General features: G+C 42.2%; 1 protein-coding gene across 4 annotated transcripts in view; it reads left to right on the top strand.

The window, feature by feature from the left end:
• The window catches only part of CDKAL1 (CDK5 regulatory subunit associated protein 1 like 1), a 662,439-nt gene that overhangs the window by 620,434 nt on the left and 21,399 nt on the right, over nt 1-20,606 (top strand). For 3 of the 4 annotated variants that reach the window (XM_054505708.2, XM_064597101.1, XM_045866302.3), the window contains 2 exons: nt 9,607-9,690; nt 12,837-13,001. In XM_054505708.2, coding sequence (XP_054361683.1) covers nt 9,607-9,690; nt 12,837-13,001 — 249 coding nt within the window. Of the gene's footprint in view, nt 1-9,606; nt 9,691-12,836; nt 13,002-20,606 lie in introns of those variants that run through there. The other variant, XM_064597102.1, reaches the window with a different exon arrangement.

The raw sequence follows: 20,606 nt of genomic DNA, 5'->3' as shown, positions 1-20,606 counted from the left end.
GTATCCATTTTTTTAGGTTATCATTGCCATTCCTCAGTATTATGTACCTATAAACTGCATAGCAGGACTTGTATGTGCTTGAAGAAGCTGCATTTTCATGGCAGGGGAGGAAATCGGAATAAATCAGTGAGATGCAGGTGCACAGTAATACACGTAGGCTCTTTCCCCTGCAGCCTGAATTCCTGGCCAATAAAGCAGAAGCGCTGGGGCTGAGCTCTCCCGGAGCTAAGCCAAGAAGGGGGGGGGAGGGGGGCAGGAGAGAAGAATTGTTATTCAGTCTTCTTTAATGAGATGTATTGCCCACTGCTGAAAGAGTGTGGCAGCGTCTTTTGTTATGCTGATTAGACACCATTAGCGCTCGGCTGTCTTTGATTTCTGCTTAATCCTTTCTGCTTGCCGCAGCCTCAGTCCTGGCTGGCAAGTGGTTGAAAGATGGTGGGGTGCAGTGAATGTGTTATTTATTGCTCACATCTATGCTGAGCTCTTTGGTAACAGGGTTGGTAAGGAAAAGATGCCTCTTACCAAAGGTGGTATGTATGTGGGACATTCATTTTTGGCTTCTTTACAAATGAATTTGAGAATAGCTCCATCTCTGCCTTTTTAGTCCAAACACCATTGTTTGTGTGTGTGTTTGATTTGGCTGCTTTTGCAGCTACACAAAACGGGAAAGGACAGAGTGGACAGTTTAGACGGCCTCCCCTTGGTTGCCTGGATTTCCCTAAAAGCAACAGCAAGCAAGTTGATCATGCCTTAGCTTTTGGGGAGACTGTGATCAGCCAGAAAAAATGGAAGCAAAAATAATGCAAAGGTCAAAAAGAGGAATTTACCACTTCAGAACTCCCACCTTTATAATTTATAGATATGTGTGCGTTCTTTCCTAACATTGAATTGTTGCATTTATGTGATTACCGAAATTGAGTGTTTGTGGAGAGTTAAAAAAAAATTTTTTTTTTTTTGAAAAATGACCAGGATGGGCCTTTCTGAAATAGTAAAACAGAGGATTTCACACAAGGTAATACTGGTCTAGAGCAGCCTTGTCCAAGAAAAATGTCCTCTGAACCACAGATATTACTTTAAACTTTCTGGTAGCAACACTGAAAAAGAAAAAAAAAAAAAAAACAGATGAAGTTAATTTTAATAATATCTTTAACTCAGTATGTCAAAAATATTTCAGCATATAATCAATATAAAATTCATGAAAATAGTTTACATTCTTTTATTCATGTTAATTTTTGAGATCTTGTGTTGTACTGCTATGTATTTTATAGCACCTCTCACTTGGGATTTGCCACATTAAAGGGCTCAGCAGCCTTGGGCTAGTAGCCACTGTACTGGATGGTGCAGGCTTAGTGTAATTCTGTAATTCACTTGCCTAAAAACAATTGTCAGGATGAAATCCATTTTTTATGTTATGGGGAAATATTATGAGCTGTATGACTTTGGCCATGACACTTAGTCTCTAACGAGCCGTAGTTTTCTCACCTGTAAAATGATGTATTTGTACTGAATGATCTGTTAATTCTTCCGGCCATGCCAGCTCTGAAATTCGTGATTCCAAGAATTCACATCTAGAGTCTGGTTATACTAGAACTTACCCATCCTTTCCTCTTATTTAGTACTTGAAAAAAAGCCTTCTTTCACCACAGAGAAAATTGGAAGGTGTCCTGCGTACCATACCCATACCTTTATTCCTCCAAATGTCTGGACCTTTCTTTGAATTCTTTTGAGGTTTATACTGTTTTAATGAAGTGTTTGGTAGTGTTTAGGCTCTCAGCAATCTCCACAAGGTACTTTTGGAATGAGGTTTTTGAGCAAAGATGTGAGGGAGATTGGCAAGTAATTACTGCGCATTAGTAGAATTACATAAACACCAAATCTCTAAAACCCAGTGGTCTTTCTTCTTTCTTTCTTTCTCTTTGTAATCTAGCTGATATACTGTGTCATCAGTGAAACACAAATCCTAAAGACATTTTCCAGGAAGGTTATCTGTTCAACCATCCTGAGCTGTAAGTGTGGTCACTTTCTGTGCCTTTAAGAGAAGTCCATCAAAGAAGAGTGGCCCAGACGTGCTAAGTCATGATTGGTAGAGACCAATGTGAAAAGATCGGAAAGGTGGAAGTGTGTGGAGATTATCATTCAATCTTAGAATCAAACTTTTAATAAAAAAGGGTTCCACACAGGTATCTTGTAGTGGTCCCCTTTAGTCATCCCATTAATAAGATCTCATGGATACATTATTATTGGCAACATCTGGCTTTAGGAGTTGAGATAGTTTTAAATGTTGAGCACCTTCCTATACTGCCTGGGCATCGTCAAGCTTACCTGGTGTGGGAAAAATAGATCTAACATACTTCATGCCAGTTCTATGATAAGAAAGGACAATTCATTTTGGTTTGTTAAGAGAGTAGATCTCATGTTCTGTGCTCTTAACACAGTTAAAAAAAAAAATTCCACAAAAGCATTGTAGGTAACACCTTAGAATGTTCTAGAATACTGAAAATGTACAGGCAGGTGGTTAAAACTTGACTGTTTTTTGAACTGGCAGTTCAGTAAGCACCCAGATATACATTTCTAATGCTGAAAAGGGATCAGGCTAGCATTTGTGATGTAACTGTTTGCTGTTGAGAATTATTTTAACCAGATCAATAAAGTACAGTTACTGTACTATTACTGTTGGCTCTCAACCAGCAGATGAAAATAGCCCTGTTATTAAGAATGGGATTTTAGGGAGCCTGGGTGGCTCAGTTGGTTAGGCGACTGCCTTTGGCTCAGGTCATGATCCTGGAGTCCCAGGATCAAGTCCTGCATCAGGCTCCCCGCCAGCTTTGCCCTCTGACCCTCCCCCCTCTCATGCCCTCGCTCACTCTCTCATTTTTCTCTCCAATAAATAAATCAAATCTTTAAAAAAAAAAAAAAAAGAATGGGATTTTAGCGTGCCTGGGTGGCTCAGTTGGTTAGGCGACTGCCTTTGGCTCAGGTCATGATCCTGGAGTCCCGGGATTGAGTCCCACATCGGGCTCCCCGCCAGCTTTGCCCTCTGACCCTCCCCCCTCTCATGCTCTCGCTCACTTTCTCATTTTCTCTCTCCAATAAATAAATAAAATCTTAAAAAAAAAAAAAAAGAATAAGGATTTTACCTCTAAGTGGGAAGAGACTCTCTTTTCTCTTGCTGGAGTGGGCACCTGACTGGAAGAAAACCAGCCAGTGATTGAAGAAGACAGGACACAGGGCTGTTATTAGAAGAAATGTCATAGTCTGGTTTGATTCCAGAGATACCTTGCATCTGGTCTTTGTATATTGCATCACTGCTTTTGCAAAAAGCCAATTTTTTTTTTCAGCTTCCTTCTTGTTTCTTCTGAAATGTGAGGAAGGAATAATAGGACCACTAAGGCACTCACGGCTATTAACAGATAGGCATAGGTCAACTACTTCAAGGTATGGATATTGCACCTCAAAGGAACGTTCTTTCCCTTTTGGATATATTTATTCCTGTTAATAAAGAATATTTGTTTTTTCACCCAGAAGATACTACTTTTAAAAAGTCTGATAAAATGTATTTTCAGTCATTGTCTAAGAGTCAGATACGAATCAGCCCCTTTGAGAATAAACCGTCCAGCATCTCTCAAGAATCTTTAAGTAGACCAACAAACTGACGGCAAGCATTTTGAATACGATGGACTTTGAGTCTCATTACTTGTTTTCTCTGCCATCATCATTTTTGACACACGTTCCCGTGTCATGGCCCTTTCATTACAGAATGGAACTGTTGAGTAAGGATGATATTAAATTTTAATGTTACTGCTATTATTACTGTTGACTGTTTTTAGCATTAGTATGCCTGGTTCTTTCACTCCCGCTTCTGCAGAAAACACAAGTGTGCATAAACAGTCGGGAAAATTACCGTATACCCTGGAGACCCAGCATCGCATGCTCTGCCTGTTGTGAATGATGAATCCAAATGGAAAGGTTATCATTTTCATTAGCTAGGAAAGAACAAGACCATACTTTTCTCCAAGTGTAATTACAGTGGTTCACCAGCAACATTACACTGCAGTAATTAGTCTAAAGGTGTTTGTGAGGGCAGGCTTTTGCACAGAACTAGAAATATTATTTCAGAGTTTAAGGTCACAGACTTGTGTTTAACATGTTCCAGCCACCTTAGGGGAAAAAAAAAAACAAAAAACAAACTAATTTGACTGGAGCTAAAGAAAGACATTTGACATTTCCCAGAGTCGTGCATTCAGAAACCAGTCAGGTAGAAAAATTGTATTTTATTATCTACAAAAACCAAGAAAACAAAGAAAAACAATAAAAAAAAAAAGATACCCTCAACAACTTAGCTGCAGAAATTGCATGTCAGAATATTTTGTGGGCTAAACCAAGATAATATTCAAGTTTATTAAGAATGTGATATAAATAATTATGAGAGCTTTTGATATATGTGTTTTAATCTCCTTTTTTTCCCTAAGGCAATTGGACGGAAAAATTAATTTCTAGAAACTCTTCAGGGGAAGCAAAATAATTTCTTCACCTTCCTATAACTGTTGCAAGAAATAAATATTTCTCTTATACCGGTACTCAAATATATATCTGTCCTTTGTGAATGTTTTTGGACACTGAGCCATTATACTGAGATACCGAGATCTTTCTAACCTAACCCTCCAATAGAGATTGCATTGGAATTTTTTTTCCAAAGCCTTAAATCAGGCTCCCTGTGTAAGTAAAACAGAAGTGAAAAGTGGCAAGGTGGGGGGTGGTGTGGACTAATAAAGAAAAAATAAACTATGAGAAGTTTATATTTAAAGTCATATATAGGAGTTTAGAAGAAACCTACTTCTTCTCGTGCGAGGAGTCTTATACAAGTAACATTTCTTCGCAAGATAAAGGTAAAGGCCACATACACCCTCTGAGGTCTTTGGTTAACGTTGTGTTGTATGCCTGCCTTAAAGCAGGTCTGTTCAGCGTCTCTCTTCCAGTCCTTACACAGCCAGCTAGGAACTTTCTGAGGACAAATGGAGAAAGAGAGTACACTCGAATTGAGCATTCATGCAGCAACCAAATTCTGCTGGAAACCACTGCTTTGCTAATGCAGGAGTGTCTGATGTGTGTTATCTGGCCATATGGTTAGAACTGATGTTTCTCACAACTTTGGGCACTTGGGAAATTTTAAGCATGGATGTGACACAAATAACACAGCCAGCTGATTATGTAATGTACTGAAAATTCTACCCAAAACTTGAATTTAAAAACATTCCTTTTTGTTTGTCGCAGATGTTTCTCTACTCAAGGAAAAGTCATGCGCGGCAGAATCCGATCTGTGATGTTGTATGTTCTCCAGCTAGCACTCAGATAGGAGGCACCAGGGAGTGGGAATGGTTCCAACACTTCCTCCTCGTCCTTCTGCCCATGCCCCTGAGCAAATCACCATGTCTTCCTGGGCCTCAGTTTCCTCTCTGTGAAACCTGAGATTGCCAAACCCCCTTCAGCTGCTCACTTCCTCGTCGGTTTATGGGACTCCTGCCTTTATTTCCAGCCTTTATGGATAAATGAATAGATAGCTAACCATGAGACACTTTCTCTTATCTTTCCAACAAGGCCTGGAAAATTGTACCAGGTGCGTTCTTTTGTATCCAGCTCCGTGAGGTCACCAGTAATGCAGGATCCCGTGAGTCCTTTTTTCCTACACTTTGCCTCACTTTGGTGATGCGGTGTGTGAAATGGAAGAAGGATGGTTTTACAAGACTGTTTTTATAATTCATTTTTCATAAAACATCCTTTTTTTAAGGTTTCATTTATTTAAGCGAACTTTACTATGCCCAGCGTGGGGCTCCAGCACACGACCCCGAGATCAAGAGTTGCATGCTCTTCCAACTGAGCCAGCCAGGTGCCCTTCATAAAACATCTTTTTAAAGCTAGGTTAAAATGGACTAACTGAAGTTCTGCTTGCCTAGGAAAAACAGCTTTCTCCATGGACCTTTGATGAATAAATGATGAAGTAGGCCTACCTTGTGAGAGCAAGACTGCAGAAGTCCTGACCAATGTCCGAAAGGTCAGACTTCGTAAAAGGAAACTGAGTTTCCCCCAGAAATTCTTAACTTCCCATCCCAAGTTCCTAAACCCAAAAATGTTGAAGAAACTATATGAGCATTGTAGTTAAGCACCTATAAATTATATACCTGTAAAACAAATCAGAAAGAAAAGGGTTATCTTTCTTAGGATTATAAAACAAGGGCTTTGTGGGGAAGATTTTGACCGGCATCTTTAGGTTCAGCTCGGCAGCTTTTTGAGAGACTTTTTAAACATTTCCTTGGTGGGTATTAGAGATCACATTACTTTTAAGTGCAGCAAGAAAGTAGCCGTAATTTGCAGAGGGCTTGAAGCATATATTGGCTTTAAGGAAAGTGAGCCTGGATTTAGAGTATGTATTTCCTTCATCGGGAAGCTTGTGGGCATACCAGTCCCGAGCCTACCGATCTCCCACGAAGGATGACCTAGAACTTTGAAACTGAGCGGTCCTTAAAATATCATAACCCACTTCCTCTTCAGGCCGACTCTCCCATGTCCTGCTGCGTCCACTGACCTCTTCTTTCTGTGATGAGGAATGTGAAGGCCCAAAAAGCACTCACATCTCTTTTATCTTAAAGATAATCCACTCAGACCCTGTGTCCTCCCACCTCCTTCGAACATGTGGCGGCTAGTGTTTTTAAATAACCCTCCTTGAGTCTCCTCTCTCCCAGGTTCGGCGGGAGCTCCTCACCCCTTCTTCTGACCATCCTGCCCCGTCCAAGCATCCCTTCCCTCCTGTCCTGGAATGTTCCAGCTCTCTTGAAGCTGCCTCTAGACCATTCTTCGGGTTCGCGATTCCACCAGCATCCTAATTTGTCTCAAGTGCTACTAGTCACAGTCTTTATGGAACACTTCATTGTCAACCTCCTATGTACTCTGAGCAGTTTGTCTGTTTCTTAAATTACACAAGCCATCTTTGTTGACTTCTTCTGCAGAAGGCTTGTCCAAAGCCAATGAGGTCACCTTGTGCTCCAGTCAGAGAAGAGTATCAGAACGTCAGATGGGACATAGCACGCTCTCCAGCATTCTCCGTCAGTAAGACAAACTGACCCCAACTAGTGGATTCTCCCTGCCTTTAGTACAATAGATGGCTGGGCGGTGGTTGTCCTCTCCTCGTAGGACAACATTCTGTCCCCTGGAGGTTTGCCTTCTTTCTCCAGATGCCCTGCTTTTTCCTTTCAGACCAGAACATCCTTGCTGGTTAGCAGAGGCATTCTTAGGCAAACCAGGGTGATTACCCTAAATTTTGTTCGTTATATGTGGGTCGTTAACCATGCTGGGTTATCCTGTGAGGTCCGGGAGAAAACAGTTGGAAAGTATAAGGGCGAGGTGGCTCATTTAGAAAAAGATGTGAGGCTTATACACAAACCCTTGGCCCCTGAGGTCCCTTACTGTCACCAAGGCAAAGTTGCTCCCCCCCCCGAGTTCCACCTGAACCCCCCCTTCCTTAATGTCATCGGTATTTTTAAGGTTACTGGAAATAGTCGATTCTCTTAAAGGTTGTATTTGATAGTCACTTCATTGCAACTTTATTCTTTAAAAAAAAAATATTGAGAAGGGCACTTATTATTGGTTTTTGTTGGTTTTTTAAGGGGATTGGAACAGATTGTGGCAGCTTTTGATCGAAGTCCTAGCTTCCTTTTGCTCATTTTTGCTTCGTGTCTTTCGAAGGAACTTTAAGAGCCTCACCAGTGAGACAGAATGCGTGGCCGAGGGGACAGAAGAGGTGATGGGAGAGATGTTTGTCTCCGTAAATCACTGCACATAGCCATCTTCCTGCATCCCTGTGGCAAATAATAGTTACAAACTCCCTACAAATAGTTCTCGGGTGGTTGATCAAAAGCCCCACCCTCCGCCGTGCAACCGGAGCAAGGCCCTCGAACTCTGTGGCTGTTACTCCGGGTGAGCCAGGACAGCCCAGCGGTGCTGACTGCAGCTGCCCACTTCCGTTCGAACAAGACGGAAGAAGCAGCCTACCTCTTCAGTGGCTCTACAATCTCATATTGTTGCTAGATTCGTTTCCCGAAAACTTAATGTGAGATGAAGTGTAATTGCAGATTTCCTTAAGAACCATCGACAGATACTTATCCTAAGTTACAAGCAACTCACACTGTGTAATGTGTACAAACATGCTAAGTTTTCCTCCAGAAGAATATACTTGAATAAAAAACCAATATTCATCAGTCTTTTTAATAAACAGAGCCGTTCCCGTTCAAAGGAGAAGTTGGGGAGACATTCTTTGGTTGCAGGAACAATTTTTAAAAGGGATGAATGTTGCAGGAACTTTCATTAGTTTTCAGGGAGTGAAGGAAGTCTTTGATAGGTATCATCCTCGTAGAGCCCTTACAACCTTTGGCTAAAGGGGCTACATTTTGAACAAGATAGTAAAAAAAGATAGTAAATTATGGTGTGTTTAGGTATTGACATCATATGATGGAGAGGGGAGTTTGGTGTTTTGTTTTTGTTAGGTGGTCTGTTTAGTGCAGCTGTGTTTACATTTCCTAAACGCTAACTGCCCGAACATGGTGACAAGTCCCTATATATGAGAATAGGGACTGCTTTTTTGAAATCTTCTTGTCAATGTGCTTTAATACAGAGAGTTGTATTTATCAAGTAGTGAAGGCAAAAATAATTCTAGGCACAGTCATTCAGTACAGCTAGTTGCTACTCCAGACATTTTGACAACCTTGTTAAAAAGAAGTGATTGGCACTTTAAATGTTGCATTTCACAGTGGACGAAACTTGGAAATGGTAGAATTTTTTTGACTAGTCACATTTCTTTAACCAGTGTTTTTGGTTGATTTAACTTCTTGGTTATTAAAGATGTACGATTAGACCATAATGTAGATCGATCTTGTAGAGAATTAACAGTCTCATATCTTTGCTGTCTTTCTTCCTAAAAAAAAAAAAAAATGAACATGGGGTCATGTCTGCAACAAAGAAGAGACGGTTGCTTATGAGAGAGTAAATGTATATAATAAGTAAACAGCTGTAGGAATTAATCCGTAATTTCAGAGTTATATGCAATGTGTGAAATGTTTAGATGCAAGGACTTAATGACTAGTTTTTGAGGCATTTTCTTTAGTGTTACATCCCTCATAACTCAAATTAATGTTTATTACTACTCTTTCCTATTGCCAAAATATTTTCATGAATCTGGATTAGAAGCAGCCTGTTCTGGCTTGTTTCGCAACACTGCTTCAGGAAACCAAGTGATACTTAGAAGATTTTTGTATGTCTTAGAAGCCTTAATTATCTTACTTATGTTGAAGGAGGAAGATAAGTTTTGTTTCATAGTTATGTAAGAAAATAAGATTTCATGCTAGGCTCATTTTCTATTAGTGCATAGATAAGAATGTCTTTCAGGAAATTTGAATTAGTGGTTCTTATATTAGCTGCTCAGTAACTGGCAATCGAGAGTCTCCTTTAAATCCAAGAGGACACTGCTTACTGATCCAAGACTCTTTGGGCTGGCATTTTTGTTTTGGGTTCTCAGGTGTTTGCCCTTACCTTTCCTTTTTTCTCCCCTTCTCTCCACAGATTGGCGAAAGACAACAAGTGTTAGTGACAGAAGAATCTTTTGATTCCAAGTTTTACGTTGCCCACAATCGATTCTACGAGCAGGTGAGAGGCACTTGCGCGTTCTTGCGCTTTCTCCAAAGTGAGAAAGGGCTGTGAAGTGAATCACTTCAAGCCAAAGGAACCGAAAGGAGGGGAGGGGTGTAGAGTCTTGTCACAGCAAGGCTGTCTTATAGCATCGATCCAGCTAGACGAGCAGGGGGCTTATCTTTGTGGCCCAGGCTACAGAGCATCCTATACAAAGCAGTAAGTGCGTTTTAGTCCTCTTTAGTCTTTGCCGGGACCAGCCTTCAGCTTTGGGAGTGTTGAGCAGGTCGTTAGCGCTGTCAGAATTCCCACAGCCCGGCAGAGGAGAGGGGAAAGTCCTGTCCCGGGAACAGGAAGGACGTGTACGACATCAACGTGCACGGGCAGGCATTTCCTCTCCGTGTCCCGGCGCTCACTCAGGCTCTCGGTTGGCCGGTTGTTTTTTTAATTCTGTTTAGTTGTAGGCTTTTTTTTTTTTTTTTTTTTTTAACTTCCACCTTGATAAGAATGCTGGGGGCGAAGGAAAAGAGAGTTGATTCCGTGGATTCAGCTCAAATCATGTGACCAACTGCGGAGACCAGCATGAGGATGAAGACCCCTTCACTCTGAGCGTCTTCCTCACAGGCCCAGCGAGCCGGCGCGAAGGGCCCCCCACTCACCAGCTGCCACACCACTGGCCAGCCCGGCTTCTCTTTCAACACTGGGGATTCCACTTCCCCAAGATGGGGAGCAGTTCAGAAGCGACCGAAGAAAACAGAGCGCCTCTTCTGGGGCCATGGCCGTGGAAAAGGCTGAGGAGGAGATGGGCTCTCCCCTCCTGGATAGGAGGCTCTCCCATGGGCATAGGGATTTCGTGGGTCACTCTGGACTCTATTAACTTTTCTTTTTTAGATTTTATTTATTATGAGAGAGAGAGTAAGAGAGAGAGCACAAGCAGGGGGAGCAGCAGAGGGAGAGGGAGAAGCAGACTCCCCGCTGAGCAGGGAGCCCGATGCGGGACTCAATCCCAGGACCCTGGGATCATGACCCGAGCCGAAGGCAGACGCTTAACCTACTGAGCCACCCAGGCGCCCCTCTATTAACTTTTCTTAATACCAAATGTGTTTTCCTACTTTTTTGTTCCTTTCTCTTCAAATGAGAAGTGAATTTGTTTTTTTCCTCCTGTGGGTGAAATTAGAGCTTGGGAAGCGTCTTCAGGGCAGGGTGGGCAAGTCAGGGCAGGGGAGGGCAAGGGAAGCTGTAGCTGGAGAGACCTCCCGCACTGGTGCTCCCCGGGGAATAACTCCAAAGTGGGCTCTGGGTCCTCAGGAAACGTGAGAGGGACTTCTCAAGGCCCAGACTACACATGCCCTATTCCATACCCAGCAGAAACGACAGCTGAGGAAGGGTTCCCAAAGCTCCACGCTGGAGCTGAGTTTCTTCTGCATTTTCCATCTCATTAGTTGGCTCCAGAGAGCCATTTTCCTATTCAGGCCAACCTGCTCAGCCCTGGGGAAGAACTCGATTGTATTTTGGTCGCCTCTTCCCTCTCTTTTCTCTGCCATCTGGGTTTCTGCCTCAGCGGGGAACTTGTTTCCCCTTCATTTTAAAGGCAATGGCATGCCTCATTAGCTGTTTCTTCCAATTTAAAGCAGTCGGGCTTTTTCCAATTATTAAAACTGGAGGGGGAAAAATAACACTGAGCCCTTCATTGAGATCAAGGCAGCAGATCAAGGAGAGTTATTTTTCCCCAGAATAGTACCACATCTCCCAGGGACAGTTTACTCTAGAGATTTTCTTGTTTTATAAAAACCGATTTAAAAGGGCTTTCATATTCTGATACTAAAGCTCTTTTAGTTCATGTGCTTGCTGTGAGTAATTCACCACCCAGGTGACCTTTTTCCTATACTTTGATGAGGCCGTGGACTCAGTGGTCATAAAAAAAAAAAAATCAAACCCAGAAAGACCAAGATCCAGCTTCGCCTCCCAGAGAAATCCGCCGTGGCACTCTGGCTCGCATCCGACTTGTTTGTCTCTACAACGAAACATATCAAAGATTTCGGAGGAACGATTTTTCTAAAATAAGATGAGTTCCAGAAGTGAAGATTGTATCTAGATATCAAAGTTTTACTGGATTGGAATTAGTCTGTTTGTTTTGGATCCTAACTTGAAAGAGACTGGCGAGCGGCTGAGGCACTGAAATAGAAACGTGAGGGAGACACACAGCATGCAAACCTCTGCTTGGTCCCCAAGGAGGGGAACATTTGCTCGAGGTAAACAAGTGCTTTTATCAGAAATCTCGAGTGGAGAGAGACCGTCCGACAGTTTCCTGTGAACTAGCCAAAGTAGCCTTCAGAGCCGCCGATCCTACGTGGAGGTAGACGTAACAAACGTACGCATTTCATAACAGAGCAAAAGAAGTGAGCAGGAGCCGTTAGTTAAAGGAGTCATTTAGCTCCAAACACCAATATTTGGGCCATTAAAAAGGTCGCTTTTAAATGTTCTTCCTCTTCACCCCCCAAATCACACGCCTGTGCTCACACACACACACACACACACACGCTCATATACACACAAACATGCAGGCCTTTATTTGAAGTGTCTACTCAAACCATGATTCTGACGGCTGACTTGGCAGGTATTAAAAGTATAAAGCTTTCATCAGTGTTGTCTCAGTTTTCTCCATTGCATGGGACAGCCAAGAAGAGCAGAATATCAAAGACCTGTCCAGAAGTGACTGGCTGGTTGCCGGGGGCTCTCCCGGGTCTGCCTGCCACATGCCTTAGGACAGCAGGTGTCCCGCAGTGAAGGGGCATTGTCTCCAGCCCGGAAGCTCCTCCCACACGTGCCTTCCTTGCCGACAAGACTTCCAGATCCTTGAGCAGCTAGAAGATGGAGCCCACTCGGGATAACATCTCAGGGCAGAAGAAAAGATACTAGGGGGCAGCTGGGGAAACCTGAATAAAGGATGGACTTCGGTGAATAGTAATACATCAGTATTGGTTCATTCACTGTGACAAATGTGTCGTACTTGTGGTAGGATATTCGTAATAGGAAAACGGGGGATGAGGTATCCAGGAATCCTCTGCTTTCTTTGTAGTCATTCTATAAATCTAAAACTGTGTTCGAAAATTGAAAGTTTTTTTTTTTAAACAAAATTAAGCCTTCTGAAATTTTCTTTAAAGGTTTTAGTGCCAAAGAACCCCACATTCATGGGGAAAATGATCGAAGTGGACATTTATGACTCAGGCAAACATTTTATGAAAGGGCAGCCGGTGTCAGATGCCAAAGTATACACGCCATCCATCAGCAAACCATTAGCAAAGGGAGAAGTCTCAGGTTTAACAGAGGTGAGTAAAAGACGCTTTTCTCTCTACCTTGCTGGTAAGACAGCAGCTGTGGAAGCATAGCGATTCCAGACCGTGTTTCTGTTATCATTTATGGTTCCCTTTTTATGTATGCATGAGGCTTTCATCCTTCCTGACAGACTGAAATCTGAGTTAGAAAGATGCGTCTTCGCTGAGGCCTTTAGCTTTGCTTCTCCTGCTGTAGAGGGAATGTTCCCGCTCCTAGGCTAGACGTGGAGGGCAGAGGGCATGTTCGGGTGGAAGGTGGAGCGCTGAAGATCCTCTGATCCAGTGTGTCTGTGGCAGTGGATCCCAAGGAGAAGGGAGTGAGGAGAGGAAGGTTTTCTCCCCTTACAGAGCCGTTGGTAATACAGTGAAAGCCTGCCCTTAAACAGGCGCTAAAGCGTGGCCGTGTGTGTGGTGAGGGTGCTTTTCTCGAGGGTGTTCGTTGAATATCTGCTTTGGTCATGTGGAGTGAAAATTAAACAATTTTTTTTCCTTTCTATAAAAAAGTAACCTGACCCCTCTTTTATACCTTGGTGTACATCTGGCTGTTTGCCAATCTCTCTCTCTTACATTTCATTGAGCTACAGTTGTAAAAGCTGATGGGGTGTGAAATGAAAATGTGTATCACATTTCTAAGCATCATTTGATGTCCTTTCTCCAACACAATTGTTAAGCACTCCCAAAAAAGCATGCAGCAGTGACTTCACATACGGAAAAATGAGAAGCAATATTTATCTGGCCATCAAGTTCCACGATTGTTTGAATATATGTATTATCTTTCCCCTCAAAATAAATTGCCAGGGCATGTTAATTAAGCGTCGAGCGTAGTGACAAAGAGGGTCCTGTTATCTATATTCTCACTCACTGTGGTGATGGACTCTGGTGTCCAAACACGAGTGACGCCTCTCGGGAGCCTGACAGGTGCATGTGAAGAATCAGCATGCACAGCCATCTGACTGATGATGGAGTGACGCAGGCTCGCCTTTGTCAGGGCCCTGCCAACTGTGTGTCATCCCGCTCAACCAGGACTGAACCCTGTACTTGATAAGCATAGCCATTAATGGTGGCTGTTGTTTAACAAACAAACAAACAAAATCCTTGGGGTTTGGGATGGATGACCAAGAAGGAACAGTAGAATCCAAAATTTAAATTCTCTTGCTTAGAAATTTGGCTTCTGCATCAAAAGAAATGAGATCTTGCCATTTGCAATGACGTGGATGGAACTGGAGGGTATTATGCTGAGCGAAATAAGTCAAACAGAGAAAGACATGTATCATATGATCTCACTGATATGAGGAATTCTTAATCGCAGGAAACAAACTGAGTGTTGTTGGAGTGGGGGGGGTGGGAGGGATGGGGTGACTGGGTGATAGACACTGGGGAGGGTATGTGCTCTGGTAAGCGCTGTGAATTGTGCAAGACTGTTGAATCTCAGATCTGTACCTCTGAAACAAATAATGCAATATATGTTAAAAAAAAAAGAAGAAGAAGAAGGTAGCGGGAGGGGAAGAATGAAGGGGGGGAAATCGGAGGGGGAGACAAACCATGAGAGACGATGGACTCTGAAAAACAAACAGGGTTCTAGAGGGGAGGGGGGTGGGAGGATGGGTTAGCCTGGTGGTGGGTATTGAGGAGGGCACGTTCTGCATGGAGCACTGGGTGTTATGCACAAACAATGAATCATGGAACACTTCATCTAGAACTAATGATGTAATGTATGGGGATTAACATAAGAATAAAAAATAATTATTTATTTATTTATTTATTTATTTAAAAAAAAAAGAAATTTGGCTTCTGATGTGTTAGTGAATACTTGAGAGATTTTTAAAGGAAGTTGGCTTTTTGTTGTTGTTGTTGTTGTTTGTTTTTCTACAGAGTATGTATTACAAGGTTGACTTTAAATTACCACCATGGAAAGGATTTCGCAGCAAATGGCGGCAGTGGGCAAATGATTGTTTCATAGATTTAATTCCTTCAATGTACGTCTATTGAAAAGGATTACGTTTTGAAACATTATCCTAAACAAAGAAAAGTAATACCCTTTTGTTAGTTCCTTGACTATCCTGTTACTTGTTACAAGGGCAACGCCATTTAAATTCGTGGGGGGTGGGCAGCCTTTTCCCATCCCCCTTCCTCCGTCCCTCCAGCCTAGAAGACGTGTTGTCATCTGTTCTTCCAACGGCCCTTCTCCGCACGGGGCTGTCCCAGCTCCTAGGTGAGATGAGGAAAAGGTCACTTGTGTGTTGGCCCTCCTCGGTTTCTAGGAAGGGGCAAGGCCACACGCGTGAGGCCAAAGGGATAGGACTGTTGATTTGGATATTTGCATCAAGGGAAAATCAGGCAAGTCTTCCATCACCATTTGTGACTTCCTGTACGTTAACGAGTGTAGCTTTTTTTTTTAAAGATTTTATTTATTTATTTGACAGAGAGAGAGACAGCGAGAGCAGGAACACAAGCAGGGGGAGTGGGAGAGGGAGAAGCAGGCTTCCCGCCGAGCAGGGAGCCCGATGTGGGACTCGATCCCAGGACCCCGGGATCATGACCTGAGCCAAAGGCAGACGCTTAACGACTGAGCCACCCAGGCGCCCTAACGAGTGTAGCTTTACACTTCATTACTTGTCAGCTCTTAAAGATATGCCAAGCTTGGGGTCAAAAAGCCTTCTTCAGTGAATTTGCCCTGATGTTAGAAATGTTTTTGCTGATAATATAAACCAAAATAAATTAAGCAGGAAGAGAATAGCTTCTTCCATTTTTATAGAGCGGAGAAGTGGATGGTAGAGGTTAGAATCATGTCAGACACTTTGAGCTCTTTGAGCACCGACGAAGGTGCTGGAACTCTTGAATGAAAAAACCAGCTTACCTCGTCCCTGGATGAAGCATTGCTCTGGGGTCCGAAAGACCTGAGTTTGCATCTGGTCTTGCTGGTCTACCCTAGTCATGCAACTGCCAAGCTTAATTTGGCCTTAATTATGATGGGAATACTAATGTCTAGCTCATAGGGTCATTGAAAGGAGTCCGTTTGGTAGTGTATGTAAGCCACCCAGTACTATTCCTAGAACATAGTGAACAGCCACCAAGGAGTTGTTTCCCCTTTCCCTTAAATCTAGTTGTCTCTAGAAAGAGCAAACTCTGAAGAGGACCTGGTACTAATAATTGTTGTGTTCGTTGTTTTAGCCCTCACCATGCAGTACATGCTGTAGGGGGGTAAGGAAGGGGGGTGGATTTCTGTGTTACGATAATCTGTTCAGGGCCAGAGGACCCATCCCATAGGAATGTGTTTCCGCATTTTGTAGGCTTTTCCTTAGTTTTTCTAGAATGGTGAGGAAAATCTATCCTGTACACTTTGTAAAGAAATCTGAAAAGGTCAGAGCATCTAAAGCAAAATATTGTCTACAAAATTATTGTCCATAGTAAATGCATTTACCCTCGTTGAGAATTTTATGATTCTTCTCTAGGTATTGAGCCCCATGCTACTTTAGAGTTATTTTATCTCACTTTAAGTCCTATTTGCATCTTCTGATAAAACTGGTGAGAGGTAGAACAGACTGGGGGAAGAAGCACAGACTGGGTGGGCATCATGAGATCCAGATTATAGCATTCTGGCATTTGCTGTAACAGATTTTGTGACCTTTTGTATATCACTTAGGTTCTCTGGACCTCAGTTGTCTCTGCAATTCTGTGATTGAAATATTCTATTTGACAAAAATGGATTGGCTGCCTACCCTGTGGCAGGGCTTTAAATTCTATAAATATTAATAGACATCAGGCCTTGTTATTTTCAGATAATAATAAATAAATGCCCACAACATGATGGAAAAGGAAAGCAATAATAAAGTCAAAAGGTTACTGTCCTCTAAGAAATTATATGTTAGTGGAAACAGCATATAGTAACATCTTTTGATGATTATTCCTGTCTTTCCTTTCAGTTTGGTTAGAGGAATAGAGAATTAGAAGGAGAGGGCGACAGGAAAGAACCAAAATTAGTCTGGATGTTTTTAGGGAAGATGGAAGAAAACTGCTACCTATAACCTAATAGGGAACATTTTTGAGTAAGTATCATTTTAAGGATAATCAGTTTCAGAAAAAGTTTATGTAATAATTAAACAGTGGAAGGCATCATGGAGTTCAAAGGGAACTTTATATATATATATATTTATATTTGTGTTTATATAAATATAAATCAAAGAAAGGGGAGATCGTGAACTTTTATATGGAAAGTATCGGGGGTCTTTGTTCTAAGGAGGAAGCAAGGGATACATACATTTTAATAGATGTTCTCGGATAATAATTCTCAAGTGTGGTCTCCAGACTTGCAGCATCAGCAAATCTTAGAACTTGTTAAAAAGGCAAATTCTCGGGCTTCAAACCAGACCTGAATCGGAAACTCTGAGAGCAAGGCCCGGTTTTCTTAATAAGCTGTCTGGGTAATACTGATGCATGCTCAAGTTTGAAAACCACTCTTCTAAGAAAATGATTCACAAGTGGGAAAGAGTGTTTGCTATCTATAAAAGCAGTTTTAATATTGTTATGTAATAATGCCAAATTTCCACACTTCCAACTTCAGAAGATAGCGTGGGACAGCATCCCCTTGAATGGTGGAGACCGTCTCATCTATGTATTAATAAATCTTCAGAAGTGGGTTGTAAAAATGATTGTGGGGACATGCAAAAGTTGCATGCATGTGGGGAGGGGGTATTTAGTGGGAGGGGCCGGAGGCATAGGAACCGTCAGAAAAAACACAGTTTTAAGATGTTGAAGAGCAGTGATATTTTTGCCATGATCCCTCATAGAGCCTAAATTTGTAGTAACATATCCTGTTCAATGTGATGATCATTTTATACAGTTGAAGTTTCCTTAGAAAATTGCTATGCCGTCCAGTCATGTCACTGGAAGAAAACCTGCAGGGAAACAGGGCCTACTATCACCTACACCAAATTCCTGACCATTTGATAATGCGAAAAATTACCCGAGAGCCATCATCAAAGACTGGGATCGAGGAGTTGTTTTGTTTTAACCCAGTTGTGGAAAATTTGTCCGATAGCAAATTTCAAGCATAATACAAAAGCAGAGAGAATAGCATAATCATCTCACATTCCCATCACCCACCTTGAATATGTGTAACTTCTTTCTTCCACACTGAAAACCCCAGCCCCCGATCACCCGGCGTAAGTGCTCATGTGCTTTATCCTGTAATACGCACGTGACTGTCCAATAATGACCATACCAGCGCCATCACCAACAATGCGATTACTGAGCACAGAGTTTAGTTGTGGTGGTGGTGGTGGTGGTGGTGGTTTTACAGGTTTCTGTTGCTGGGTATTGCCCTTGAGGGACGTCCATGCAGATAGTGGTTGCCAAAATCACTCCTCTCTGCACGGCTCTACCAGCCGATGAATACTCTGCTAGGAGCATCTGTTCCACTTTGTTTTCAGGTTTTTTGGAATTTTAAAAATTTAATTTTGTTTCAAAATTATGTAAAATATTTAACAAAATTAAATCCACGGAAGTATGTTCTGAGAAGTTCACCTTCTGTCTTCTCCACCCTGTTTCTCCTCTTACCTATTTAAGGAATTTGTTTTAGTTTTGGGCTTATTCTTCCAATGGTTTGCTTTAACGATACAAACAAATACATGTACATGTTTTTGTCACTTCCTTCCTAGATAAATTGTAGACACTTTTGCTATTTTTCATTTGACAGTGTATCTTGACAGTTACTGCATAGCAGTATATAAAAATTCAATGAATGCTTTTAATGATTTTTGTTAGGCTTTTAAACAAAATACATGAGAGTCTGTATTGTTCTAGTATCTAAGTTGAATAATATTACAGTGTACGAAACCCAACATCTTTTTGGTCAAAGAAAAGATAGGCGGGATTACCTCAGAGTATTTAGGTAGCCAGAGAAACAGTAGGCCAGTCAGAGGTTAGGAGTGGTCAACCACACAAGCACAACACGGTCTAGAAGCCAACGGTGGCCGTGAGCACCTGCATCCAGAAGAGAGGATGCTTTGGCCATGGGAGCTCAAAAACTCTGAAGACAGGGCGCCTGGGTGGCTCAGTTGGTTAAGCGACTGCCTTCGGCTCAGGTCATGATCCTGGAGTCCCGGGATCGAGTCCCGCATCGGGCTCCCTGCTCAGCAGGGAGTCTGCTTCTCCCTCTGACCCTCCTCCCTCTCATGCTCTCTGTCAAAAAAAAAAAAAACTCTGAAGACCGTCCCTATTTGGAAATGAATGCAGCTAGTTACCTTAGCCTGGTGCCATTATACATTTGATTCATTTACTTCCCTTTGTTGAGTCTGTGCTTATGAGTCAACCTTGTGATTATAATTTGCCTTCCTATGCATATCTGCCGACAAGAAGAAAATAGATTTATTCAGCCCTTATAAGTATGCTGTTAATAAATTGGTATTCTGGTTTTATATACTGGTCTCCTTTGTTCTGTCCTTGTGGTCTTTTCTGTAAGTGGAGGACAGTTTCTGAGCTTTCAAGGTTGTGAGCCAAAAGCCCTGGGCCCTGTGAAATTCCCCAAGGTCACAAATGCTACCTCATGTGACCTCTCAAGAGGCAGCAAGGGATTTTTCCTCTCTTAATACCCACTCTGCCATTGGCTGAATATCCCATGCCTATTGCTGTGACTCAAAAGCCAGCACTCATGGCATGCTCATAATAGGCCAAGTACTATGCCAAATATCTTACACACATTCACTCCTAACCCTGTGAGGAAGGTACTGTTATTATTCCTCTTTCATAGATAAGGGGTCTGAGCATCAGCAACTCAATAAAGAACCGAAGTCACAAAATTAAGAGATGGGCGAGTCAAGCCAGGATTGATATGCAGCTCTTAACTTTCAAGCCTATGTTCTTGTTTTTGAATTGTGGTAGAACATACATGTACATAAATCTTACCATCTTAACCATTTTTAAGTGTCTAGTTCAGAAGCATTATGTACTGTACATTCACCCTGATGAGCAACAAATCTCCATGACTTCTTTCATCTTGTAAAACTGAAACTCCATTCCCATTAAGTAGCTCTCCATCCACCCCTCCCCCTGCCCTTAGCAAGCACCGTTCTATTTTCTGTCTCAGTGAATTTGACTACGCTGGGTACCTTATATAGGAGGACTCATACAATATTTGTCTTTTTCTGACTGGCTTATTTCACCCAGCAGAGCGTCCTCAAGGTTCTTCCACATTGTACCATATGTCAGAGTTTGCTTCCTTTTGAAGGCTGAACAGTATTCCATTCTATGTGTCCGCCACATTTTGTTGATCCAGTTATCTGTCAGTGAATAGTGGGGTTGCGTCCACGTTTTGGCTACTGTGGATAATGCTGGGATGAATATGGTTGTACGAACACTTGTTTGAGACCTCGATTTCTCTTCTTTTAAGTATATACCCAGAAGTGGACCTACCATGGCCTATGGGAGTTCTATTTTTAATATTTTTAGGAATCACCAGACTGTTTTCTTCAGCAGCTGCACCATTTTACATTCCCACCAACAATGCAGGCTTCCCATTTCACCACATCTCACCAACACATGATGTTTTCTGGGTTTTTTTGGTAGTGGCCTGTCCTGATGGGTATGAGGTCAGGCTTGGGT

This window comes from Mirounga angustirostris, unplaced genomic scaffold, assembly GCF_029215605.1.
Source record: "Mirounga angustirostris isolate CCGP_5_RB_7025 unplaced genomic scaffold, mMirAng1.0.hap1 SCAF_8, whole genome shotgun sequence".
In the NCBI taxonomy this organism is placed as follows: Eukaryota; Metazoa; Chordata; class Mammalia; order Carnivora; family Phocidae; genus Mirounga; species Mirounga angustirostris.
Note: the sequence above shows the minus strand (reverse complement) of the source record. Positions and strands in the feature narration are given on the sequence as shown.